The 25715-nt window shown below is 41.0% G+C and overlaps 1 protein-coding gene across 1 annotated transcript in view; it reads left to right on the top strand.

Moving 5' to 3' along the window:
• The first annotated feature begins 1302 nt into the window (after positions 1 to 1302).
• The window catches only part of LOC129863863 (sarcoplasmic/endoplasmic reticulum calcium ATPase 2), a 37937-nt gene continuing 13524 nt past the window's right edge, over positions 1303 to 25715 (top strand). Inside the window, exons 1-5 of the mRNA XM_055936203.1 lie at positions 1303 to 1981; positions 4124 to 4141; positions 4231 to 4313; positions 11001 to 11105; positions 17422 to 17560. Of these exons, the coding sequence (XP_055792178.1) occupies positions 1864 to 1981; positions 4124 to 4141; positions 4231 to 4313; positions 11001 to 11105; positions 17422 to 17560 (463 nt within the window). The 5' untranslated portion in view covers positions 1303 to 1863. The remainder of the gene's footprint in view (positions 1982 to 4123; positions 4142 to 4230; positions 4314 to 11000; positions 11106 to 17421; positions 17561 to 25715) is intronic.

Genomic DNA, 25715 nt, shown 5'->3' with positions numbered 1-25715 from the left:
TCCTACTCCCTAATGAACATGTACTACCAACCAAAAATACTATCCACTGCTTGCTTTGTGTTGAAAGTGGGTTACTTTGTGCAAGGTAGCTGTTACTGTATCCTTTCCACTCTCTGACTATCATCTTCCTGTAGAGTAGGGGTTTCATCCAAGCCATTTACTATTGGTGGTCTGAACATTACAGTAGGAGCCAATACATAGTGGCTCACACTGGGGAGGCTGAGGAACTATTTAACTACTGACTGACGTGACCTTGAATGGAGGAGGCAGCCTCTCATGTCCAGAATTGACAGAACGACTATTGTGAGTGAGAGAGAAGTGACAGGTCAATGACTCACATGAGCAGAGTCAACGGTTTACATTTTTGTTAATTTATAGGGAATAGGGGACTCTTTAGAGGGATTCTCAAGAAAGAAAACAAGTAGGCGGCCAGTACAACGCAGAAAACTTTACTGATAATATTGACAAAGAATACATATACTGTAAGTAGGAGCAGATCAGCCCATGGTTTACATAACATCAGTACATACAACTGCAACGCGTTTCAACTACAAGAATCTTCTTCAGGCAGCGTTGAGAGATTCTCACAAATTATACTAAATAATCTGGACCAAGCTATTATGAAAATACTGATGATGCCATTGACCTCAAGAAGCCTATCAGTCCCACAATGTCATGCTGGTGTCCACCAATGCAACCATCCTGTACAAACAATAGATAACTGACCTATCTGAATCATTCAGGTCTGTTTTCAGGTCTGTTCAGGTCACACAATTCAGGTCTGTTTTCCAACATAACATGGAAATTTCAACTGGGCTCTTATCAAATGGGTCGAGCAAATGTGATTTTGATAGTATTATTGATTTGTGTCCTGCTGACCTTAGTACACTTGTGTTTGGATTAACACTAGCTGTCAGCTGTAGTAGGCTATGCTAAATCAAGAAAAGAAAGAGCATTCAAGATAAGATGTTCACTTTTCTTAAATCCCTAAATTACATAGACACGTATAAACCTATCTACTTGTGTTTTTTCCCCCTCTGTTGAAGTGATATGCCAAGACTTTACAGATATTCTAGTTTTTACTAGCTCTTTAAAATATTGCTGTTATATTAATGCTCTCAATAATACCACATAATTTATTTTAATGGCCTGTAATATATATATATATATATTGTACATTGTACATATATATTCCGTTGAGGAGTCAGCTGATCAGAGACACCGGAGAAAGATCTGGAAGAAAAAGGGATTTCCGGAATCTCTCCAGCCAATAAGCGCATTCCACATGCGGACACCGAGCGCAGTATTCGGAGCATGCGAACTGGTAGCGGACAAATACGATTGGTGCAGATGGTGATAGTAGTGAACGCGCGGCAGCACACAAGAAGGAACACACTGCGGACATACACCAAAGCAGCACTTTCAGACCTACCGTCTTGCATTAACTTACTACGCATGTCTTAAGTTATTGCTCCGTTAAGAATGAAATAGTTTTGATGGTGGTAGCTATGAATTATCCGTATTTCATTGTGGTGCCTGGAACGTTGTAACCGGCGAGTTTGAGGGGGTAAGGCATTGCTCTAGTAACAAGTGGCGAGGAGGGCTAACGCAGTCATTACACTAGCCAGTTTTTTTTTTTTTTTTTTTACTACATGTGAGGTTATTAAGTTAGATACAGACGTTTTTGGGATAACATACATTTCGAGATTGTTCCGGATTTTCGACAGCGTGAGTTGGGGGAAGACGTAAACGAAGTGAACAATCAGTGGGGTTCTTGAGGTTTCTTCAATTAACTATCTAGATAGCTGTCTAGCTAACGTAAGCAGCTAAGTTAGCTAGTGTTTATTCGAGCGGCTACTCACCATGGCGAACGCTCACACAAAGACGGTGGAGGAAGTTTACAGTCATTTCAACGTGAACGAAAGCACAGGTCTAGGTGTAGACCAAGTGAAGAGGCAGCGGGAAAAATGGGGACCTAATGGTGAGTAACATGTTTTTGAAATGTGATATCCCTTTCCTGGCAACACGGTGCACGGCCTGTTAGCTAGCTAGCATTCTTAAGCAACCGGCATGCGTGAAAAATTATTGCTGACGTCACGAACATGTTCAGGCTGACAGACAATGACTGTGTTAAAAAAAAAATGAATAAAAGACTGCAATTAATTCAGTAAACTGAAACAAAATGCTGCACATTTTGTAATGATCGGCCGATTCTAAACGATGTTCAATTCTTATTTCTTAGACGTGGACTGGATGAACAAAACATATCTATCTAGGTGTAATTTCACTTTTGATTTTTTTCCCCGGAAAACGTTCGTTCTGTTGTACATCTTGGAGTTGAGAAACTCGACATCGTATCAATGCCTAAATAAAGTATTCACACCGACTGCGACTTTTTTCCCCCACATTTTGTTGTTAGACTGAATTTAAAATGGATTAAATTGAGATTGTCATAACCAATACCCCTTAACGTCAAAGTTAAATTATGTTTAGAGAAATGTACAAATGAAAAGCTGGATTGTATTTAGCCCCTTTTGTTATGGCAATCCTAAATACGTTAAGGAGTAAAAATGTGTAAGTTGCATTGGCTCCCTCTGTGTGCAGTAATGGTGTTTAACATGCTTTTTTGAATGACTACCTCATCACTGTACCCCACACATGTAATTATCTTTAAGGTCCCTCAGTTGAGCAGTGAATTTCAACCCAGATTCAACCAAAGACCAGGAAGGTTTCCAATGCTTTGTAAAGAAGGGCACCTATTGGTAGATGGGTAAAAACAAAAAAAGCAGACATTGAATATCCCATTGAGCATGGTGACATTATTAATTACACTTTGGATGGTGTATCAATGCAGTCACTACAAAGATGCAAGTGTCCTAACTCTGTTGCCAGAGAGAACAGAAACCACTCAGGGATTTTACAATGAGAGGCCACTGGTGACTTTAAAACAGTTTGTATTTAATGGCTGTGATAGAACTGAGGATGGCTTAACATTGTAGTTACTCCACAATACAAACTTAATTATAGAGTGTAACGGAAGCCTGCACAGAATACCAATATTAAAAAATATATATCCTGTTTGTAATAAGGCACCAAAGTAAAACTGCAAAACATTTGGCAAAGAAATAGCTTTTTCTTCATAAAGCATTGTCGTGAATAGAAAGGGTTATGTTTGCGGAAAAACCAACACATTACTGAGTAACACTTCATATTTCAAGCATGGCTGCATCATGTTGTGGGTATGCTTGTCAACGGCAAGGACTAGGGAGTTTTATGATATAAATAAACTGAATAAAGCTAAGCACAGGCAAAATCCTAGAGGGAAACCTGGTTCCGTCTGCTTTCCAACAGACACTGGAAGACAAATTCACTTTTCAGCAGGATAATAACCTAAAACACAAGGCCAAATATATACATACATGCACTGCAGCTGCTTACCAAGATGACATTGAATGTTCCTGAGTGGCCTAGTTACAGTTGACACTTAAATTGACTTGAAAATCTATGGAAAGACTTAAATGGCTGTCAAGTAATGATCAACAACTAACTTGACAGAGCTTGAAAACAAATACAAAAAAAATAAATATATATATATATAATAATATTTGTACATTCTAGGTGTGCGAGGCTCTTAGACTGTAATCGCTGCCAAATGTGACTCTAATGTATTGACTCAGTGTGAATACCTATGTAAATTTAGATATTTCTGAAATTTAATTTTCAATTCACTTGCAAAATATTTAAAACTAGTTTTTACTTTTATGGTGTATTGTGTGGAGATAGGTGAGATCGGTTTAATCCATTTTGAATTCAGTTTGTAACAACAAAATGTGAAATATTTAAGGCTGATACTTTCTGAAGGTACTGCACATATGGTTGAGAAACACAGCTAGCTAGTTCTGTCGTAATATTCCGGGACACGCTCTTTTCACGCTACTTTGATTCAGTGATTTTCGTAGCAGGTTACCAGAGCATTTTCGCTAACCCTTATCCTAAGCTGCTGCGTAAGTTCTAACCTGTTACAAAAAAGTCACTTTGGTATCGAAGTGGCATAAAGAGTGTTTCTCGTAACATTTTTCTCACTCCTCTATTTTCGGTGTGGTGTCCCTTGGATGAATCGCAGAATTGCCTGCTGAGGAGGGTAAGCAAATTGTTTCTTTTTTGGATAGTTTGTCTTCAAAGCCACATACGAAGGTATCCCATTATTTGGATGCTCTTTTGTTCTCTTAGGAAAATCTTTATGGGAACTGGTGGTTGAACAGTTTGAAGATCTGCTTGTGAGGATTCTTCTTCTTGCGGCCTGCATATCCTTTGTAAGTATAACATGACTCAAATCAGGCACATGAGGATCCTAGTAAGTTTCATATGTCCAGAATAAGTATGAAGATAATTGGGGCACGCACAAATCTCCTGTAAGGCAGACCATACTCAATAGGGTTTTCTTTAGGGTTCAAACACACCAATGGCGTTTGCCTGCAGAGAGTACGTGTGAACAAATTTTACATGTAGAATTGCACAGAAAATGTCAACAGCGCGCTGAGCGATTAGTAGACGAATGGTAGATCCACATTCAGTGCGACGTGTGCCACCATTTAGAAAATGCAAGCTCCTAGGTTTTCATTAGGCCTGATGCCCACAGCGCCAGCCTCATGATGGATTTATATAGAATCTGACTATTCTGGTGAAAATATAATGAACTGGCATTTGTCCAGTACTATAGGAATAATTGGTTATTGCTCCTACTTGTATGTCATTACGTCTTAGGTTACAGTATTGGAATGAGGGGTGTGTGTAGTCCTGGTCGGTCCCTGGATGGGAGACCAGATCGAAGTTGTGTTGGGGGGGGGCTATTAGAAGGCACCCGTTACTCTGTAATTAAAAAATAAAAAGTTCCGGTGCCCCAGGGCAGTGTGTTAGGGTGTTGTCTTTTGGATGGGACATAAAACGGGTGTCCTGACTCTGTGGTCATTAAAGATCCCATGGCACTTATGATAAGATAGGGGGTGTTTACCCCTTCCTGTAGCTCAGTGGTTCTCAAACCTCTCCTCGGGGACCCCCAGACGTTTCACAATCTTGTTTGGCTTTGGCCCTCAAATAGTTCACCTGATTCACGAAGTCACAGGCTTGATGATTAGTAGGCAAGTTGAATCAGGTGTGCTAGCTCTGGAATAGATCAAATGCATGGAATGGCTGGGGGTCTTTGAGGAGAGTTTTGAGAACCACTGCTGTTGGCTGATATTCAATGCCACTGCTGTAAATATCACCAGCAGCAAGGACACACGGTGATGATGGTCAGGAATCTAGCCTGTAAATCACATCCAGTATTAGGCAGATCACATAAACATGTCCCGGGCGGGCTTGAGCTGTTCATGTTTGACATTTGATTTGATAGGCTGTGTTCGGATGAGGATAAACTTGTGACACATTTCTGGTTCTGGCCTAGATTCTGATTGAGGGGACAAGTTACTCCTGTCCCTGTTCTGAAATAGTTTTAGAGACCTCTCCCATTCTCTGGGGAAGATTTGCTGAATTGGGACAAACCCATTACGCTCAATATATTTACTAATGCGCAGTGGTGAAAGGCTTTCAATCTGCTATTCATAGCTCAAATGATTGTCGTTATATTATTGACTGTTATTGCCAAGAGCTTGACCAGGCTAATTAGTTGGGCTCTGAGTTAATGATGCCAAGGCCTTTGTAGTGTACTCCGCTGCCCGAGGAAGAGTTCTACTCTGGTCCATCTCCTCCCTGTATATTGATTGACTGTCGGGGACATCAAAATAGAATGAGAGGGTGTGGCTATTTAACCTCCTCATTCAATGAAGTGGTCATTGCATTGTAAAGCAATCAATATCAAGCTTGGCCTTTATGAACACCGTTGTGAGGGAGGCTACCACTCCAGCCCTGAAGTGTAGACTAGTTTGAGATGTGCAGTTGTCAGTATATCTACAATTATACCCTCCATTTCTCTGTGTCATTTCTTTGAGGTAATATGTTTGGGCCTCATCAGATTGATTTGATCTCTTATGTAATCTGGTCATTCAAACTGCGCTGGTTAAAATCTATGCATCTGATTTCAGTGGCTGAGAAGGACTTTATGGAAATGAACACCACTTCAAAGAGTAGTCGCTTGCTGTTCAGATAGAGGACTGAATGCTTAGCCAGAGACTGGGTGCCTGAACAGGACAGAGTTGTGCGGTGCTTTGAATTTGAACTACTACAGTTATTAGCAGTAGCATGTTCAACTAGGGCTGTGACGGTCATGGAGTTTTGGATGATGGTCATGTCAGCCAAATGACCGCGCTCACCATTTTTATAATCGTTCAAATGGCAACAATTTTTATTTTATTTAAGACACATTTACTCCGCTCATGAATGCCTGAGCTCCTGCCAAATGTGCACGAAAGTTAGATAGCTAGCTAATGTGCTTGCTAAAATAACATTTTATTGGCAACATACACATAGTTATCAGATGTTAATGTGAGTGTAGTGAAATGCTTGTGCTTCTAGTTCTTACAGTGCATTAATATCTAACAAGTAATCTAACAATTTCCCAACAACTACCTAATACACATAGATCTGAAGGTGTGAATGAGAATATGTACATAAGTATATGGATGAGCGATGTCCAAGTGGCATAGGCAAGGTGCAGTTGGTGGCGTTAATGTCATGAGTAATATAAGATCTGTAAACATTATTAGTGGCATTGTTTGAAGTGACTAGTGGTACATTTATTAAAGTGGATTGGGTCCCGATGTAGGCAGCAGCCTCCCTGAGTTAGTGATTGCTGTTTAGCAGTCTGATGGCCTTGAGATAGAAGCTGTTTTTTTCAGTCTCAGTCCCAGCTTTGATGCACCTTTACTGACCTCGCCTTCTGGATGGTAGCGGTGTGGACAGGCAGTGGCTCGGGTGGTTGTTGTCCTTGATGATCTTTTTGTCCTTCCTGTGACATCAGGTGCTGTAGGTGTCATGGGGGGCAGGTTGTTTGCCCCCGGTGATGTGTTGTGCAGACCGCACCACCCTCTGGAGAGCCTTGCGGTTGAGGGCGGTGCAATTGCTGTACCAGGCGGTGATACAGCTCGACAGGATGCGCTCGATTGTGCATCTGTAAAGGTTTGTCAGGGTTTTGGGTGACAAGCCACATTTCTTCAGCCTCCTGAGGTTTAAGAGGCGCTGTTGCGCCTTCATCACACTGTCTGTGGGTGGAACATTTCAGTTTGTCTGTGACGTGTACGCCGAGGAACTGAAAACTTTCCACTTTCTCCACTGCTGTCCCTTCGATGTGGATAAGGTTGTGCTCCCTCTGCTGTTTCCTAAAGTCCACGAGCATATCCTTTTGTTGACGTCGAGTGAAGTTGTTTTCTTGACACCACACTCCGAGTGCCATAACCTGCCATAACCATAACCATGCTAGCCATATGTTCAACATTGGATTTGATTGCTGTAACTGGAAGTCCTCGTAGAAGGCGCTGATGGGTAGCGTTTGTCCACTGACAGTTCTCTGCAATAGCATTCCCTTGCCTAGATGTATAGATAAAAAGCTATTTGATGGGCTTGTGCTGACCACATTTTCAGCGCAGACGAGCCTTGTCATTGTCCCAATGGATGCCGATTTTCACCCAAAATTGAAAGTCTCCTTGTTACCAAGTGATTGCCTTTGCCCTGATTTTACAATATTTCTCCTGGCTCTGTTACCTTGACTCTTGCCTCTGGCTCGCCTCATCTCCTCTAGTGTTGCACAAAACTTTGGGACTTTTTTGATACTAGAACACAAACGGTTTATTACTTGTGTCAAATGACTTGCATGGTATACTGGTTGAGCAGATCACGTATATCAATGCAGCCAATGTTCCCATATAGCGTGAGTGCACCGTTCATGCCTCTTGCCTACTCCACTTACTCATTGCGACAACACTGGGAAGCAATATGTTAGCTCCCCACTCATGCTGCACAGAAGTTAACACACTCGAATATGCCCCAGTATCTGTGCGTTAGATGTTGACAAAGAGAGGAGACGCGTCATACTCAAATGCCCAGGAACCCCGGACTCAAACTCCCCTTAGACAGCCCTACAAGCGTTCTCAAAATGTTTGTTACTCTAAATATGGAGTTTCGCTGAGCAACCATCTTCATTCACTTCAACAAAAAAAGAAGGGGGGAAAGGTGTAAATACATTTGTAGCAACCTCCAATTGCTCAGTACTGCCATGCACCAGGGTATTTGGAAATTGGAAATACTTTATTATTATTTTATTCTTTTTAACTATCTTTTGTGAATTTTTTGTTAATGTGAATATTTGTAGCTACTTTTAAGTAAATACCTGCACTCAACTTGTGCAATACGTTCCAGAGAAATACGATCGTATTCATTTCACCTGTTTCAATTTGAAGTCCCAGCCACGTGGTGTTTGTTTACAAGCACACAACGACGAGAGACCGGAGCCTAGTTAAAGTATGGAATTCACAACAAAATGTTTGCCAGCTAGATATCTTCTAAATATTTAAATCAACTGTCTAAAATGTGGTAAATGCTCTGTAGTTGTGCATTTGGTTTGCTAATTTAGTAGCTAAGTGGTTAGCTTCTTCCAAAATTTAATTTTGCTTGGTAACCGCAGAGAATTCCCTCCTGGATCAAGAGCGTTGCTGTCTTACATTTGCTTCGTCCATGGAGCAAGCTGAGTAGCTTTTTTTTTTTGCTGTTTCTTGTATAACTTAATGAGCTGGGATTTCTGTCTTTACAAATAATTTAGGTAAGCAACTATATAAAATGTTTGCAATGCTCTCATTGGTATTTAGTTAGCATTGCTGTAATTGTTAACATTAGCATTGCTAACCTTCGGATTACGAACTGTTGTGTTCAGTTTCGGTATTACCGAATATCCTGGTATGGCACAAGGTCGGTATAACAATCTGGATACCGGCCAAGCATAGTTGCTTGTACATTTTTATTTCAACCTTTTCTGGAAGTACATACCGGACCATTTTTACCATTCAAATAAATTAGCATTATGTTATAATGTTTTACAATTGTAATTGGCCGACATTAACCTTTCATGGAAATATTTGTATCTGTCTTTATTCCTCAGATAAAGCACACATTGTTTACACATAGGTCTGCTCATTTGGGGTCATTTTTATAATTTTTCAATGGCTGCCTTGAGAGGGCGGTCTACAAGCTGTTCATTGAATGATATTCAATCTGTAAGTCACGACGTGGGCGACGTAGGCATGGTGGTTTGCCAGTGAGTAGCTTGCCAGCGACAGGATATTTGAGTAAGTAAATAATCAATAGTACACTTCACCAAGCAAGCAGCCCTGTTCTCATAGCTAGCCTGCGAGGTAGTTAGCCTAGCTAGTGAGCAATCTTCGCTACTTATGTACGAACAGTGGACTGGCGCCGACGTGAACTCAACCTTGATACAAAAATAACACTTACTGTCTGGGCCTGTTAAATTTGTGGGCTTATGTAGTTTTCCTGAAATATTCAATCTGCATAAAGCAAGACAGTTGGCCCAGATCTATAATTTAGGCCTTGCTTGCTTGCGTTCATGATGAGAAGATTGCTAGCTAGCTAAATTAGAATGTTTGACTAAAACCAGTGCGGCAAGGATTTTCCTGCATGAAAGTTTTCAGTCATCGCCGCATTTGCAGCTGAAATATAAAGTGTACGAAACATTAACACCTTCCTAACATTGAGTTACACCTTCTGCCCTCAGAACAGCCTCAATTCACTGGGACATGGACTCCTACAAGGTGTCAAAGGCATTCTGCAGGGATGCTGGCCCATGTTGACTTCAAGGCTTCCCATTGTTGTGTTAAGTTGGTTGAATGTCCTTTGGGTGGTGGGCCATTCTTGATACACATGGGGAGTGTGAACCCAGCAGTGTTGCAGTTCTTGGCACGTTCAAATCGTTGTGCCTGGCACCTATTACCATACCCCGTTCAAAGGCACTTAAATATTTTGTCTTGCCCATTCACCCTCTGAATGGCACACGTACACAATCGATGTCTTAGGTTAAAGAAGGATTTTTAAGCCTAGTCTCCTCCCCTTCCTCTACACTGATTTTGAAGTGGATTTAACAAGTGTCATAAGGGATCATGGCATTCACCTGGTCAGTCTGTCATGGAAAGATCAGGTGCTCCTAATGTTTTGTACACAATGTGTAATTTCAATTATGCTTTCGGAGAGAACATTACGTAACAGCCAGCGTGTGCTTGTCGTAACAAGCTCTTATTGCGAGGTTGCCATAGTGTTTCTTTACATGACCTTTGACATGTAAAGCACTAGTGAATTTACTCCTCAATACAAATAGTGGTTTCATTATAAAGTGCATTTTACTGTATTTCACTGCATAGTTTGTAAACAGTGCAGTTTCAGATGTACTTTGAGACAGTTTAGTGATGCTTCAGCATCAACCCTGCTGCATTCTTATCCACTGCCGTAGAAAAAAATCTTTAAGTTGTACCTAAGGTAAACTGAACAAGTGTTTTTGTGTTTATAGATGCAGTTGCTTTTTGGTGGTTCATGTAAACTACAAATAAAAGATTCTGTTAATTTGTGTTTAGAGATCATTTAGAGTATCTCTTAATCCTTTGTAACACAACTTGTTTTAGGTTTTTTTTTCAAGTGGAATGAAATAACATCTCGACAGATTGAGAATCGGTGACTTTGGCCTCCCTAAAATCGGTATCAGACCCAAAAATCCCATATCATTGGAGCTGTAGTTGTTTGGTTGATGAAAATGAAGTCAAATGAATAGTAGGATTTGTATAATTGATTCATTTATGCATATGTGGCAGTTACTTGTAAAATAAATATTGTGATACCAAACCTGGTATCGTAGTAAAAATGCTGGTATCGTTACAAGACTAATCTCCTCTACATCATAAAACTGATATTTGATTGAGATGTTAATATCTGGTAATGCAGGGCACTATGTCTAAATCTGTTATGCATGTATTGCTGTCTGACTCGTCTGCCTCTTTTTTCCCTCCTGTTAGGTGCTAGCCTGGTTCGAGGAGGGAGAGGAGACCATCACTGCATTCGTTGAGCCTTTTGTAATTTTGCTGATTCTTATAGCCAATGCCATTGTGGGTGTCTGGCAGGTAAGCAGATCTTTTAAAACATTTTCCTTTTAATATGGTTAGCTTAGTTATTCTTTGGGGTTGGATTTACCGTCCTACCCGAACAGTAATTGTTAATTGATTGTAGTAGACCTAGCTTATGATGTGATCAGGCCACATCTCCAGGCCATATAACATACATAGGTCTGAACCAATTCCAGGTCACATTTTTTTGTTGTTGCTCATATTACGTTCTGTTTACCTTACGAAAATACCTCATATTTAGTGACAGATGTCCTCTGTGTCAAACTGCATGTAACTGCCAAAGTTGTGCTTTGGCAGTTACATGGGGTGGGGTGGTTATGAAAATGTGTCAACTGGTTGTCATGCAACAGACTGCCAGTCTCACGGTAATTTACTGCTAATTAACATAAACACGTTTTGCATCTCCAGGCCTCCTTGCATAAAAGCCGCTGATGTGCGCCTTTGGAACATCTGCATGTGAAAAAAAAAAAATAATAATAAAAAAAATGTTTGTATACATCAATTTAATATACACCATCACAATTAATCAATTTGTTTTAGGCAGGTTTAAAGAAACATGAAGAAACTCATTCTGTTCTTCTGAAATACATTTTTCTTACTGTATGTTATCTGGCTATGTGCCATGTCTATAGGCTTGTTCATTTGGCAAACAAGATATGCTTAAGTCCCATGCAATTATTTCATATTATGATTTTAATGTAATTGAACTTAGCTGAATAAAATAGAAAGGATTTTTTCCCCGTTACAGAGCGAGTGGCTATGTTGAGTGTAAACGTGATCATTTGAAACAGGTCCTATATGCTGGATTTAGTTATTTGGCAACTTTAGAGTTGAATGATACAAACCTCAATGTTCTAGAAATCAAAACATACAGTATATGGGATGCACAATGTTACTATAGGCTATTGATGATTGTGAGAAAGTAGCAAAAAAAGCTTGCACTCTGTTCCATGACTCAGGCTGCACACGCTGTTAATATTTTCACTTCTACATTTAATCAGGTCTTTACTAAATAAGTAAATTTGTTTTGATTTAGAATTGCCCATTTATCAAATGGGCAGGGGAAAAGATATCCATATGACCTTGAATAGTAACCGGAGGCCGCTTTCCAGCTGGTTTGTTTTTCAGACCACTCCGGTTATTTCACTCCATGCATCAACCACTGTTTAAGGAGCCTGCCGCCGCTTGCTGCACAACGGGTTATATTCTGCCCAAACTCTCTGTGCCATGGGCTCTCCAACCCTGTTCCTGCATTTACCCCGTGCTTGGGGAAACGTAGTGAAATCTGTTAAGGAACATTGATCATAAAAAAATGGCGCAACAAAACATTTCATTAAAACAGTTATTTTATTTTTCTGCTGTGCGTAAAATGCGTTAGGCTATGTTTTGTATAACAGCACAATCATTATTTTAATTTCGTTTTTTTTCGGGCTTGGGCAAATATGCCTATGCATAAACTCTATGCTTGTTGGATGTTTTTGAATGAAACATCACCTTAGAAAGCGCTGTCCATTTCATTCTATTAGGCTTTGAAACATCCACAGTGACCATGTTTTTCACTGTTTCAACCTGTTCATAAATTTGAAGAAAGATGTTCAATCACAGTGAGGTGAGTTTTCAAAAGACATACTGTTTTGATATGTGTTTGATGCCATTTTCATTTGCATTGATGTCAGTAGTTAGAGGGACATTGGAGCCCAGACTACCAGGCCATTAGGACCTGATGGAGGGACATTGGAGCCCTGAGTACCAAGCCATTGGGACCTGATGGAGGGAGGGACATTAGAGCCCTGAGTACCAGGCCATTAGGACCTGATGGAGGGACATTAGAACCCTGAGTACCAGGCCATTGGGACCTGATGGAGGGAGGGACATTGGAGCCCTAAGTACCAGGCCATTAGCAACCATATGTTTGGTACTACCAACACATTTCCAGAGTGCTTAAAAGGTTACCATTACATCCCGTGAAATTTTACTGTGGTCATGACTGCCGGTGTGGTGGTAATATGGTCACCGCAACAGCCCTAGTTGTGCTATATATTCATTGGCTATTTCATAGCTAATTCGAAAACGATAAATATTGATTCATTACTAGCTCATTCACTTAATCTGTGTAAATGCTCGGCTCAGGTGCATACATTTACACACTTGTCAGCTCAGACAAATCCAGCTGAGAGGCAAGGCTCTTCAGCTCCACCAGCAGCAGTTTGTAATTTATAATGGGAAATTAATGTTTATGTAAAAATAGTGAATCGCATCGTTTCAAACTAAAACGTATTTTTCCTGTATCGTATCAGAGCCCATGTATTTACATGCATATCACATCATAAAAGGGAAAGAAGCACATCTCTACTCACCTATCTACAGTTAAATGCACTAAGTCTTTCTGGATAAGACCGTCTCCTAAATGACTCAAATGTAAATGATTGCCTCCTTCACTGTAAATTGAGAGAATTGATTGTGTGAATGCAACTGAAATGATAGATACATGGTAGCAAAGATATTTTTTTTCCCTTGCTGGTGTAAAGACGAGACTTCTGGGTCACTCCAGTCAGTGGCGACCATTAGTTGCCTGTGATTGGCCACTGAGCTGGTTCTCCTGATGAACAAGGCAGGGATTGGATGCCAGGAAGAGGGTTTGGAGGAATCCCCATGGACGTCCTCTGGCCAGTTCATCTGCCTGTCCAAACGATCCTTCAAACCTTGGAGAGAAAATGTCATGAACAAAAAGACAGTTAAAAATAGATCCAAGCTTCGCGCTGAACCAGAGGCTATTCTTCTGTCCTCTGTGAAACAGGAGAATGAAGCTATACACTGGGCATGAAGCTATCCACATTTTAAACCTTAGTTATTTAGTTTAGAAGTTGAAGTCAGTCGGTTGAATCATGGCTGTGTGATGGTGTTGCCAGCCAGGTGCATTATTATTATTATTTTTTAAATTCCTAGATGCAGATGGGGATGGAGTTGGATAGTGAAACTTCAGTTATGAGTTAAAAAAAACGGATTAGCCTATATGCATGGTTTTCAATGTAAAACTCCAGGTCTAGATAACTCTCCCCATCCAGGCTAAAGATAGAGCAGGCGTCCCACTGGAGCACCGGGCCTGGAGCAGAGTGAGAAGAGGTCACCCTGAAACCCTCGTCCCACTTTCTTCTCCTTGGTTTTATTTTCATCTGCGTTCATTACCCTGACTGGCCTGAAGCCTTTGCCTACCCCAGCCCCCTCCCCCCACCACCACCACATACCAAGTTCCCCCTCAGTCTTGGGTCATTTTTAATATTTTTTTTATCCCTGAATGGCACAACCTGTATGGTTGTACTGATATGCCTCTGCGTGTGCTTTCCCCTGGACTTCTGGCTTAGCCCAGGGGGATAATGTGGCAGGTCATGGAGGAGTGAATTATTGATTTGGCCGTGTGCACCTTGGTGGAAGGAGCAGGCTTGGGGAGACACAGCCTAATTACCTTGCTTTTTGCCCTCTTTTTTTTCTCAATCCAAATTGGAGCAGGAGCGGATCATCCTGGAGTGGGGCCTGCTCGTGGGGCACAGGGATTCCCTAGTATCAGCCTGGCAACGCAATATTTAAAAGGACACTGAATAATGCCGGGCGTCTCGGCAAGCGAGGTGGAAACAGACCAGTTAGTGTAGGAGGGTGGAAGTGATGGGTCAACAGCACATTTGGAATATGTTAAACATTTACTATCATAGCATTTTGTGTTTCACTCTTGACACCTAGATTCGTCACCGAGGTTATTTTAAATTTAAAAAATTGTCCTGTTGGGTACTTGTCCACCCAAAGTCTGAGGGAATCCCATTAAAGCAGGTTCATACAGTCTGTCTGTTTTAGTTGTACCTTTTTGGTCAATAGTGTCATTGGCCACTGGAGTTTAGTATAGAGCAGTATTTTTTGCCTTTTGGCTTTTACATCCTGTGGATTTCTGAGATATTCCTCAAACAAGAGGATGATATTTTTGTCTAGACATAGAACCCTGTGGTGAGTTGTTCTAAGTGTATATTACCCACATTTCAAAAGGACACATTGTAATTCGCAACATTCCTTTGGCTCTTATTTGTGAACAATCGGTTACGCAGTTTACACTGCCGTTGAACACACCTCAGTCGCTCGGTACAGTGTGGCTCTGTGAAATGCTTTACGACATTCTGTCCCTCTTTGCTAAGCTGTGATGTCTGAGTTCTTATAATTTATTCTCTAGCCCCTGTTGAGGGTTATGCAGTCAGTCAGCTTGACTGGGGACGGCGGAGGTGAAGATGACACATGTTCAGAATACCCTTCGTGTTCATACGCAGTCCCCTACCCTACTTCAATAGAGGTGCCTTGGACCAATCAATGCCCACAACGACAACCGTTAACTTACAACACTCACCCTGCCACCTGTGTTTTTAACGAAGACATTTCCATGTTCCCATCCAATGAGAAAATCAAGCGGGGGTATCCTGAGCTAGGGTTGGGCGGTATACCGTATTTTATGATATACCGGTATTGATGCAGGGACCGGTTTGGGTCAGTTTGTTTCTTAATATAAATCCACTAGCGTTCTATGACACACTTAGTTTTTGTTTCTTACATCAGGTAGTTTGTCTTTCCTTAGCAAGTTGTCCTAAATCTTGTGAGATGCTAATTGTTAGCTGTTAATAGCTAGTTAGCTATTAGCGACTAAGAGCAAACGTAGCTAGCTAATAGAACCTGATAAAACCAGTGATGGTGTAGACCTAAATCAGCATGTTTGTGCAACAGTATCTTCTAAATCAGAGGATTATGCAAAGCAAGAATATGTTTGCAACATGAGATAGCATGTTCTCTCTTAGCTATGTAACCAAAGCTTATAGGGTCCCCTAGGAAACACTTATCAACACTTTAATTCCTACCCTGTCACAATAACTCCTCCCTGGCATTTTTCATCTCAAACAACACTGTATTTAAAGTGCCCACTTATATTCTAACTATAGAATTAGAATAAACATTCTATTTCCATGATTCCAATAGTTTTGCTTTAAATCGCAATTGCAACATTTGGTTAAAAATAAATCCTAAATTATTTGGCAGTGTGGAAATTCTCAATTGAGCAGGTGTGTAAAAAAATACTTTCAAGTACTACGTAACTTTTTTTGGGGGGGGGGGGGGGGGGGGCATCTGTCCTTTACTTTAACTTCACTACATTCCTAAAAATACTGTACTCTTTACTCTATATATTTTCCCTGACACCTAAAAGTACTCGTTACATTTTGAATGGTTAGCAGAACAGGAAAATGTTCCAATTCACGCACTTCTCAAGAGAACATCCCTGGTCATCTACTGCCTCTGATCTGGAGGATTGACTAAACACAAATGCTTTGTATGAAATTATGTCTGAGTGTTGGAGTGTTCCCCTGGCTCTGTAAAAAGAAAATGGTGCCATCTGATTTGCTTTAATATAAGGAATTTGAAATAATGTATGCTTTTACTTTTGATAGTTAAGTATATTTAAAACCAAGTGCTCTTAGACTTTTACTCAAGTTTATGACGTATCTACTTTTACTGAAGTACTTTTTCCGCCACCGCAATTGAGTGCAGGAAATGCAGAAATTATTAAAGTGCTGAAATGTATTTTGTTTGAATTGAACAGTAATAAACCAATCAGAATGGAGAAGGGCTAATTGAAATCTCTTAGAATGTATGTGTTGCCACCCTAGGATCACTCACTACTCATAAAGCAAATGTACAACTTTTATTATTCATAAACTAAAAATGCCGTCATACAATTTTTTATATTAAAAAAACCTTTTATACCCTGATATATTTAGGCTATATCGCCCTGACCTGTCCAGAGTGCTATGTGACTGTCCCTCGGGGAGTAATCACACAGAGGGTTGAGGTCAGCAGATCGCTGGCTGGGTACACCAGTCCTCAGCCATATCCGAGGGCACACTGACTGACGTTAAGCTTACAATATGTTAAAAACACAATCCAGTTGAACGAACCAGGAATGTATTGTTTCATTACACTTGATTAGGGGCTCAATTTTAGATGTAATGTTTTTTTTTTTTTTTTTTTGTCCTATTGTTTTTATTTTGTGTATGATGAGAGATCCACAGATTAGCATTGTAAATACTGTGATATTTCTTTCTTACAATATTCAATGATTTGCTGTGGGAAGCACTTCTCTCTTGGGGTTGATTCCTTTCTCAGCTTGAGGGTCACTGTTCAAGTGATCATTCCCATCGTTGAACCATCTCTAAATTCTGTGTGGGATCTTGTCAACCCACACTTAAAGTTAACATTATCTATAATATTGATCTGGTGGCTTGTCTTACAGGAGCGAAATGCAGAGAACGCCATTGAAGCACTCAAAGAGTACGAGCCAGAGATGGGCAAGGTGTACCGGCAGGACAGGAAGAGTGTGCAGAGGATCAAGTCCAGGGACCTTGTACCAGGGGACATCGTGGAGGTGGCTGGTAAGATGCTTCTAATACACTGAGTGGTGGATCAAACCTCTCTGTAGGAACTGGCTATTAACTGATTATTTGGTTGTCAACCAACCCCACACATGACTACCCCTGTACACTGTATTCAGACCCCTTGACTTTTTCCACATTTTATTACATTAGAGCCTTATTCCAAAATGGATTTTAAAATGTTTACTCAGCAATCTACACACAATACCCCAATAATGACAAACAGGTTTTTAGAATTTTCTAATTTACATAAATATTCAGACCTTTACTCAGTACTTTGCTGAAGCACCTTTTGGCAGCGATTACAGCCTCAAGTCTTGGGTATGACACTACAAGCTTGGCACACTTGTATTTGAGGAGTTTCTCCCATTCTTCTCTGCAGATCCTCTCAAGCTCTTGTCAGGTTGGATGGGGAGTGTCGCTGCACAGCTTTTTTCAGGTCTCCAGAGATGTTCAAGTCCGGGCTCTGGCTAGTCCACTAAATGACATTCAGAGATATGTCCCGAAGCCACTCCTTTGTTGTCTTGGCTGTGTGCTTAAGGTCGTTGTTCTGTCGGAAGGTGAACCGTCGCCCCAATCTGAGGTCCTGAGCGCTCTGGAGCAGGTTTTCATCAAGGATCTCTCAGTATTTTGAGCTGTTCATCTTTGCCTCTCTCCTGACTAGTCTCACAGTCCCTGCCGCTAAATCATCCCCCACAGCATAATGCTGCCGCCACCCTGCTTCACCGTAGGGGTTGTGCCAGGTTTACTCCAGATGTGGCGCTCGGCATTCAGGCCAAAGAGGTCAATCTTGGTTTCGTCAGGCCAGCTCTGGGAAGTGTCTCGGTGGTTCCAAACTTCTTCCAATTAAGAATGATGGAGGCCACTGTGTTCTTGGACCTTCAATGCTGCAGAAATGTTTGGTACCCTTACCCAGATCTGTGACTCGACACAATCCTGTCTTGGAGCTCTACGGACAATTCCTTCAACCTCATGCTTGTTTTTTGCTCTGACATGCACTGTCAACTGTGGGACCTTTTTATATAGACAGGGGCACCTTTCCAAATGTCATACATCATCCATCCCTTATATATAAATAGATTGTGCATCCCTAATTATATATTAGGGATGCATGATATATTAGTGAACATATCGGAATGGGCCAATAATATCTAAAAATGCCAACATCGGTATCGCCCCGATGTCTAGTTTAACGCCAATGTGCAAGACCAATGTCAAAGCTGACTTGCATACCTAATATAATGTAGGTACATGACACAATGTACATTTTTGCACTACACGTGCAACACAGCATTCCTAACATAGCCCACAATGTCTGCTGTATGAATCGAGCAGTCATTTGACAGAGTAAGAATTTCAGTGCGACAACATAAAGCTAATGGAATTCATTGCCCTTGACAATCAACTGTTCTGTTGTGGATGATGTTGGCTTTCGCCAACTGGTCGAGCACTGGTACACACGAACAAGTGCGCTATTTTTCAGATGTTGCCCTACCGGAGTTGCACAGTAATAGCGTCAGTGCTATTAGCTAAACGGCATACATACTATGGAATGCCATTTGGGTCTATGCGTGTCAAAACGGATACACAGTTCTATTATAGAATGTTGTGTGTTCTGAATTTGCATGTGCAAACCAAGTGCCACCACTACTATCAGTAGCACTGTCAAAGGTGTACAAAAAGGTCTGCAAACACCGGCCACAAACGATGTGTTTACAATTCCGCTTTGGTAATAAAGCATTGTTTGTTTGACCAACTTCTGGGGTAGCTAGCTTTAGCTGGGTACCTAACTAGCACCAATACAACCAGCCTGAAAGCAATGACCAGTAGAAACTGAAGTCATTTTTATTATTCTTAGCAGTGATTTAGGAATCCTTGTAAATATTAGCTAGGTTGCCACTTGTTGTTCGCCTACTGAAATTGAACTTCAGTTCATGAAAATAAATAGCTAGCCAGCTACTTAACCCTGTTGCCAAAGCTAACGTTATAAGCAGCCATCTAGCTTCATCTGGCTAGTGATGCTCGACCGGACTGGATTATGTGTTGTGAAGATAGCCGCAATAGTGGAATTTGCGGTTTGCCTTCAAAAATAAAAGTTCGCCTTTGAAAGTGATGCAGAAGGTTACAATTGATGGAATCATGCCATGTTTAACATTATCTAGTCAAATAAGGTTGGAATGTGAAGCAATGAAATATGAGTCTACTCGGTGACACCCACAGAACAGTTTATGCAAATATTAGCATTGTAGCTGTTAACGCAGGTCTGTGACAATGAAATCACCTCCCCAGTCAGCCTATTGTGTGTGACATTCATATTGCACTGTAGAGCTTTAACTAAGGATTGGGGCTCAATGAAATGGGGTATCGGTCTACTCAATACCCAATATTTATCAGACTCCAGAACATCCACGCAGTATTGTTTTTCCTCTGGAATAGTGTTCAATAGTGTTGACAAATGTGGCTCAATTCAGTTTCAGAATCACGCAATAAGAGCTAATCTTCTTTGGGCCTCACTAAGTAGACTGATACCCCATGTCATTGATCCACAATCCATAGGTATGGCTCTACATTGAAGTAAGTATGCCCCAACTGCAATTCTAAAGTATAATACAGGATCACCACTTTGTCATGTGATTTTAACAGATTTTTGTCAAATTAAAAATATATTTTATTTATTTTTTGTAATATAACATTCCAACCTCTTAGCATGATCTATTCAATTATGGCACAATTATAATATTTGTATTAATTTGCGTCACTATCAATTACATATTTTTATTTTGAAGGATAAATGCAAAGTCCACTATTGTGGCTAATCCTTATTGTGGCTAGCTTCACATAGATGGGTCCGACCACCATTAATCAAATAAGGGTTAGGGTTATTTTAGATGACAGCTATATAGTTAGCTAGCTACTAAAACTACAGATTATCGTTTTGCTGTGTCTTTGGGGAAGAACATTGTTAGCATCCATGAGCTAGCTAGCTTTTTTTAATGACCAGCACTGTAGGTGCGCGAGACAACTTTACCAGCATCGCACCATATGTATTGATGAATTGTTGTGACTTGAAATACAAGTGATGGTGTAATCAATGTGTAATAACTATGTAAAGGTCCTGATTGGTTACCTAGTGTTATTTTACATGCGAAGACCCAAACAGCATTCCGTAGAAATCCTGGTTGAGGATGAAACAAATGACAACGAAACGGCACAGGAAGTAGGTGAAAGAAATAGGTTTTGATTTTGTTTAACATGAGTAAATGTCCACAAAATAACTTTTGTGTCTGTGTAACCTTTATTTAACTAGGCAAGTCAGTTAAGAACAAAATATTATTTACTATGACAGCCCGGATGACGCTGGGCGAATTGTGTGCCTCCCTATGGGACCCCCAATCACGGCCTGATGTCATACAGCCTGGATTCAAACCATGGCTGTATTGATGCCTCTTGCACTGAGATGCAGTGCCTTAGACTGCTGTGTGTGTTAACTGTACAAGAATGCTTAAAAGGCTGCTAAAATGTGTATTTATTTGGCAAGGACGATATCGGTGCATCACTAATATATATTTATATATGTATATATGTATATAAATATATGTATGTATGTGTATGTATGTATGTGTATATAAATATATGTATGTATATATAAATATATGTATGTATATATAAATATATGTAGGGCTGAGCGATATGGCTAAAATATTACATTCTAAATTATTTCAATGGGTCTTTCTCCATTCTGATTTGTTTTATTCTGTTCAATTTAACTTCAACGTTAAATAATTTTGTGCACTAATTTGAGATCAATTCCACACTGCCACGATATGGACAAAAAAAACTAGGCCTTATTTTTAACCAAATGTTGCAATTGCGGTTTAGATCAAAACACTTGGGTGAACTTTTGCAATCATGGAAATACAACGTTTATTCTAATTCTATAGTTAGAATATAAATAATAGTGGGCACTTTGAATATAGTATTTGACATAACGACTAATGAAAATGCCATGGACGAGTTACTGTGACAATGTAGGAACCAAAGTGATGTTCCGTGTTTCCTAGGGGACCCTATACTCTTTGCCTACATTAAATCTTTATGTAGCCAACATATTCATGCTTTGCCTCATCTTCTTTGATTTTAGAAGATACTGTTGCACATACAACATGCTGATTTAGGCCTCCACCAGCACTGGTCTCGGGCTGTATTAGCGCAAACGTGGCTAGCTAACGTTGAGTCAGTACTAGCCAGCTAACTAGCGATTAGCATTAGTGGCTAACACAGTTTAGCTTAACATGCTAAGAAAATACACACTAGCTGTTTGCAGATGTAAAAACACAAACTAATATTGTAATTATAGAACGCTTGTGGATTTATAAGAGCAAATTGGAAACAACATTGTTGTCAACAACATTGTTGCATTGACCATGCAGACTGAACGAAAGTGTCCCGATCTTGTGATACGGCCCGGGATCGAACCGCTGAGCCATCCGGGAGCCAGCCCCCAATCAATTGAATTTACCGCAGGTAGACTCCAATCAAGTTGGAGAAACATATCAAGAATGATCAATGGAAGCAAGATGCAGCCGAGCTCAATTTTGAGTCTCATAGCAAAAGGTCTGGATACTTATGTAAATAAGAGATTCCTGTTTTATTAATATATTTCTAAACTCGTGTAGATAGAGGAAAAAACATTTTTAGAGGTTTTAACTTAACAAAATGTGGGAAGAGTCAAGGTGTCTGAATATGTTCCCAATGCGCTATCTCTGCTTAGGTTTGATAAACTAGTCTCCGGTGATAACACACATTGTTTGGGGGGGGGGGGGGGTGCAGGTCTGTCTGTCTTTAGGTGTGCGTGAGCATTTTGTATTTCATATTTGTGGTCCTGTTTTTTAATTTTTTTTGTGCATGCATTTTCTTTCATGTATGCAGATGGAGTTGTTTGATCTTAGTGCTCTGATAAGCAGAGAGGGATCAAAGCTGTGTTGCTCCTGATCTCTGCGCCTCTCTCCCCTGTCACCACCGCTAAACCCTGAGATCAGACACCACCTGGCATTGGCTCTGCTAATTGATTTAAAGATGCATTCACTGCAATTGATAAACCCAAACATTCTTTGATCTTGGCTGGTAAATGTTTCAATGTCTGATGTAGACAACTTAGAGCTATGAGCTCAACCTTTTTTTTAATTGAGTTTCACCGTACTTAATCACTTGCAATGAGGGACATTAGAAGGCTCTAAGCAGTTGACGCTCACGGTACTGCCAACAACAGATTATCAATGTAAAACTGGCCACTGTTTCTCTCTGGAGGGATAGACGCGGGGTGAGGCTGTTTGCATGAGAACTCCCCCTACACTGTTGTCAAATCTACCTGTACCTCGCCAGGCTGCGGTGGAACAGGTGCTTGAGATGAAAGATAGGCTCTGCTAAACAGGCTCTGCTCGCATTGTTTGCGATGTAGATAAGTCTCTCCCCCAACTTGCACATCCACAGCCTCCCTTTTTTTTTAGATTACATCAATGGTCAGATATCTGCCCTACTATTACACCATAATAAACATGTTTTACATGAGCGGTTTCATGTGGACAGTTTATTACATAAAAAAAAAGAAAGTTACATCTTTTTGTCCCCCGATATGTTTGCCAGCCATTGGTACTGGCTGCCTCCTGGTGGACTTTGGGTTCTCTGTAAGCATGGGGTCAGAGTAGAGTTCCTTTTGAGATTGTTGAAATGTGGAAGCCCCCGGGGGGGCTATAAACACAGCGGTGGTGCTAACGAGTGGAGGGGACGACCTCAACATGAGCTGAGGCGCGTGCCAGAAACCTGAGACTGCCTTCACCACGTCGTCTGCTGTGGCTTTCACTTTAACCACGTCGTGTGGCTTCAACCCCCGTTAAAGGAAGAGGGCGACCAGGCGGGATCTAGAGTGGAAGCCACTGCTTAGCTGTTGTCAAGCCTAGGTTTTTCCTCCAGTGCTAACAGCATTCCCGGTCACTCTGCTACAGGTTGCCTGATTCAGAGATTCCCTTCCTCGTTTCTCTTTTCATCCACAGTTGGCTGTCAGGATCAAACATTCTGTGTGATATTTCCTAAAACATCACAACAGCAGCAGTTCTTTCGCCAGCTCTCCTTCCAGTGATTTTTTTTTTTTTTTTAATTGTCTAAGTGATTTGACATCACCACTCACCACCCTCCCTTTCAGTATTCAGACCCTCACCAACCAACTGCTACTGTTGCCATGGCAATAACCCTGCCCCTTCAAGCCACAACATCCTGTATATAGGAATCAAACAAGAGCTCTCTCTTTCCCTTGCTCTCTCACTACACGTCCACCATGGCAGGTGACTGTCAGAATAGGTGAAACGACCCAGGAAATTGCAGGCCTACGTGCAGCCTCAACAGGGAGTAGTAGGAGTACTGGCCACTGTTTCTGGACCCCCCCCCATGTAGACTTAGCCCTGGGTGAATGTTTACCAGGACAGGAGGGGTGACATGACCTGCTTTTTTCCCCCCTCCACTTGTGGTCTGCAGTAACAAGTTTTACACAGCTCCACACAAGCATACAGGAGCACCACTGCAGCTAAGGCCAGGTTCCATGTCACAATGCGTGCACCTGCATTAGTGACTGTTAATCTTTGTGCTGAAAAGGATTGCATTGGCCTTTGTGGGCTGAAGTTTGTGTTGCTTCCCATTTATCTCTCGGAGAGGAACGTTGAGACGCCGGGGGGATGGGAAAAGGTCCTCAATCTGGAAGCAAAAGTCTGTCCCTTTCTCAGAAAGTTGACCAGCTAAATAAAGCTTCCTGGAGAATGACTTCTACAACCTCTAATGCAAGCTAGTTCACATTTCATTGCATTTTTAGAACCCCACGTCTGTCTGCAGTGGTGAGTCAGTTAAGGTTATCCAAACCACAGCGACATCCGAGGACACGGTGTGATACTCGGCTCTGCACTATGACTAATGGCACGGATAAGGTTGTGCGTTTCTGCTCAAACTGTTATTTATCTATGGAGTTATTAGGAAATTACCCTTAGTGACCCTGGTTTTTGGAGTAACCATTGATGGCACCAATCCATCCTACTCTTGTCAAACATGTTTTGAACAGCTTGTCTAAAGATTACCTATTCTTACAGACGCTCTGCTCTCATTGTCATCAAAAGTAGGTTACCCTACTATTCATGACCCTCTTAACCAACCCGCCGTGTATATTGGGAACACGCTCCACTATTAGCTAGTTTGGGTTAGGGGCATTTTGACAGTGGCTTTTTATAAATTTAGTCCACACAGGGTGGGAGAAATATTTAGTATATTCTGCACATGTATTTGTTATTGAGCTACCCTCATCTCACACATCCCAATCCATCCTTCAATCTCGTCCTGTTGAGATTGATCTAGTGTGAAGCCTGGCGGGTGATAATGATGTTTTGACAGCCACCAAGGATGAAGAGGATAGTGCTCCAATTTAAACTTTACTGCTGGAGTTGGTACAGCTAAGGCCAGACTTTTATCAGAGTGTTTGGCGGGATAAATCTAGAAAATAAGTAGCTGCTTCTCTTGCCTAGTTCCATGAGGCCCATAGCAGAGACTCCTGCCCAGCAGCGTTTCCATCGAAACAACAACTACTGCACTGTAGAACTGATCAAAATGGTTTTCCCTTTTCTGGATGCATGTTTGGCATAGGGCTGTCCCTTTTTTACTATATGCTTTCCTGATGCCGTAAGTGAACTGTTTGAAATACGACACAAATGACTCGGGAGCCAGAGATCAATATAACCAGAGAAAAAAACTTAACCTCACCCGACCATCCTCCCGTTCCTGCTGGCTTTTTCAAATTCTGCCTTTACTCTCCTGAAGTTGTCAGTAATAGGCTTCACGAGGAGTCAGCAACCTTTCTCATGTGGAATGCCAATTTATCTTTCCCACCTGTGTGCCAGTGCTGGTTTTCATATGCACAGTTTCGTGGAACATTAGCGCTCCAAACTAAAGACAATGCCTAACTTGACAAACATTGTAGATTAGGAATTAATGGTAAATGTACTACTGGTGATATATGTAAAGGGAATTGATCGACCCTAACAATCAAGGCAAACAATTCACACAATGATGTCGTGAAACAATGAATGTGCACAAATTGTCAGGAGAGCACATTCTGGAGAGA

Source organism: Salvelinus fontinalis, chromosome 10 (genome assembly GCF_029448725.1).
Source record: "Salvelinus fontinalis isolate EN_2023a chromosome 10, ASM2944872v1, whole genome shotgun sequence".
Classification (NCBI taxonomy): Eukaryota; Metazoa; Chordata; class Actinopteri; order Salmoniformes; family Salmonidae; genus Salvelinus; species Salvelinus fontinalis.
Note: the sequence above shows the minus strand (reverse complement) of the source record. Positions and strands in the feature narration are given on the sequence as shown.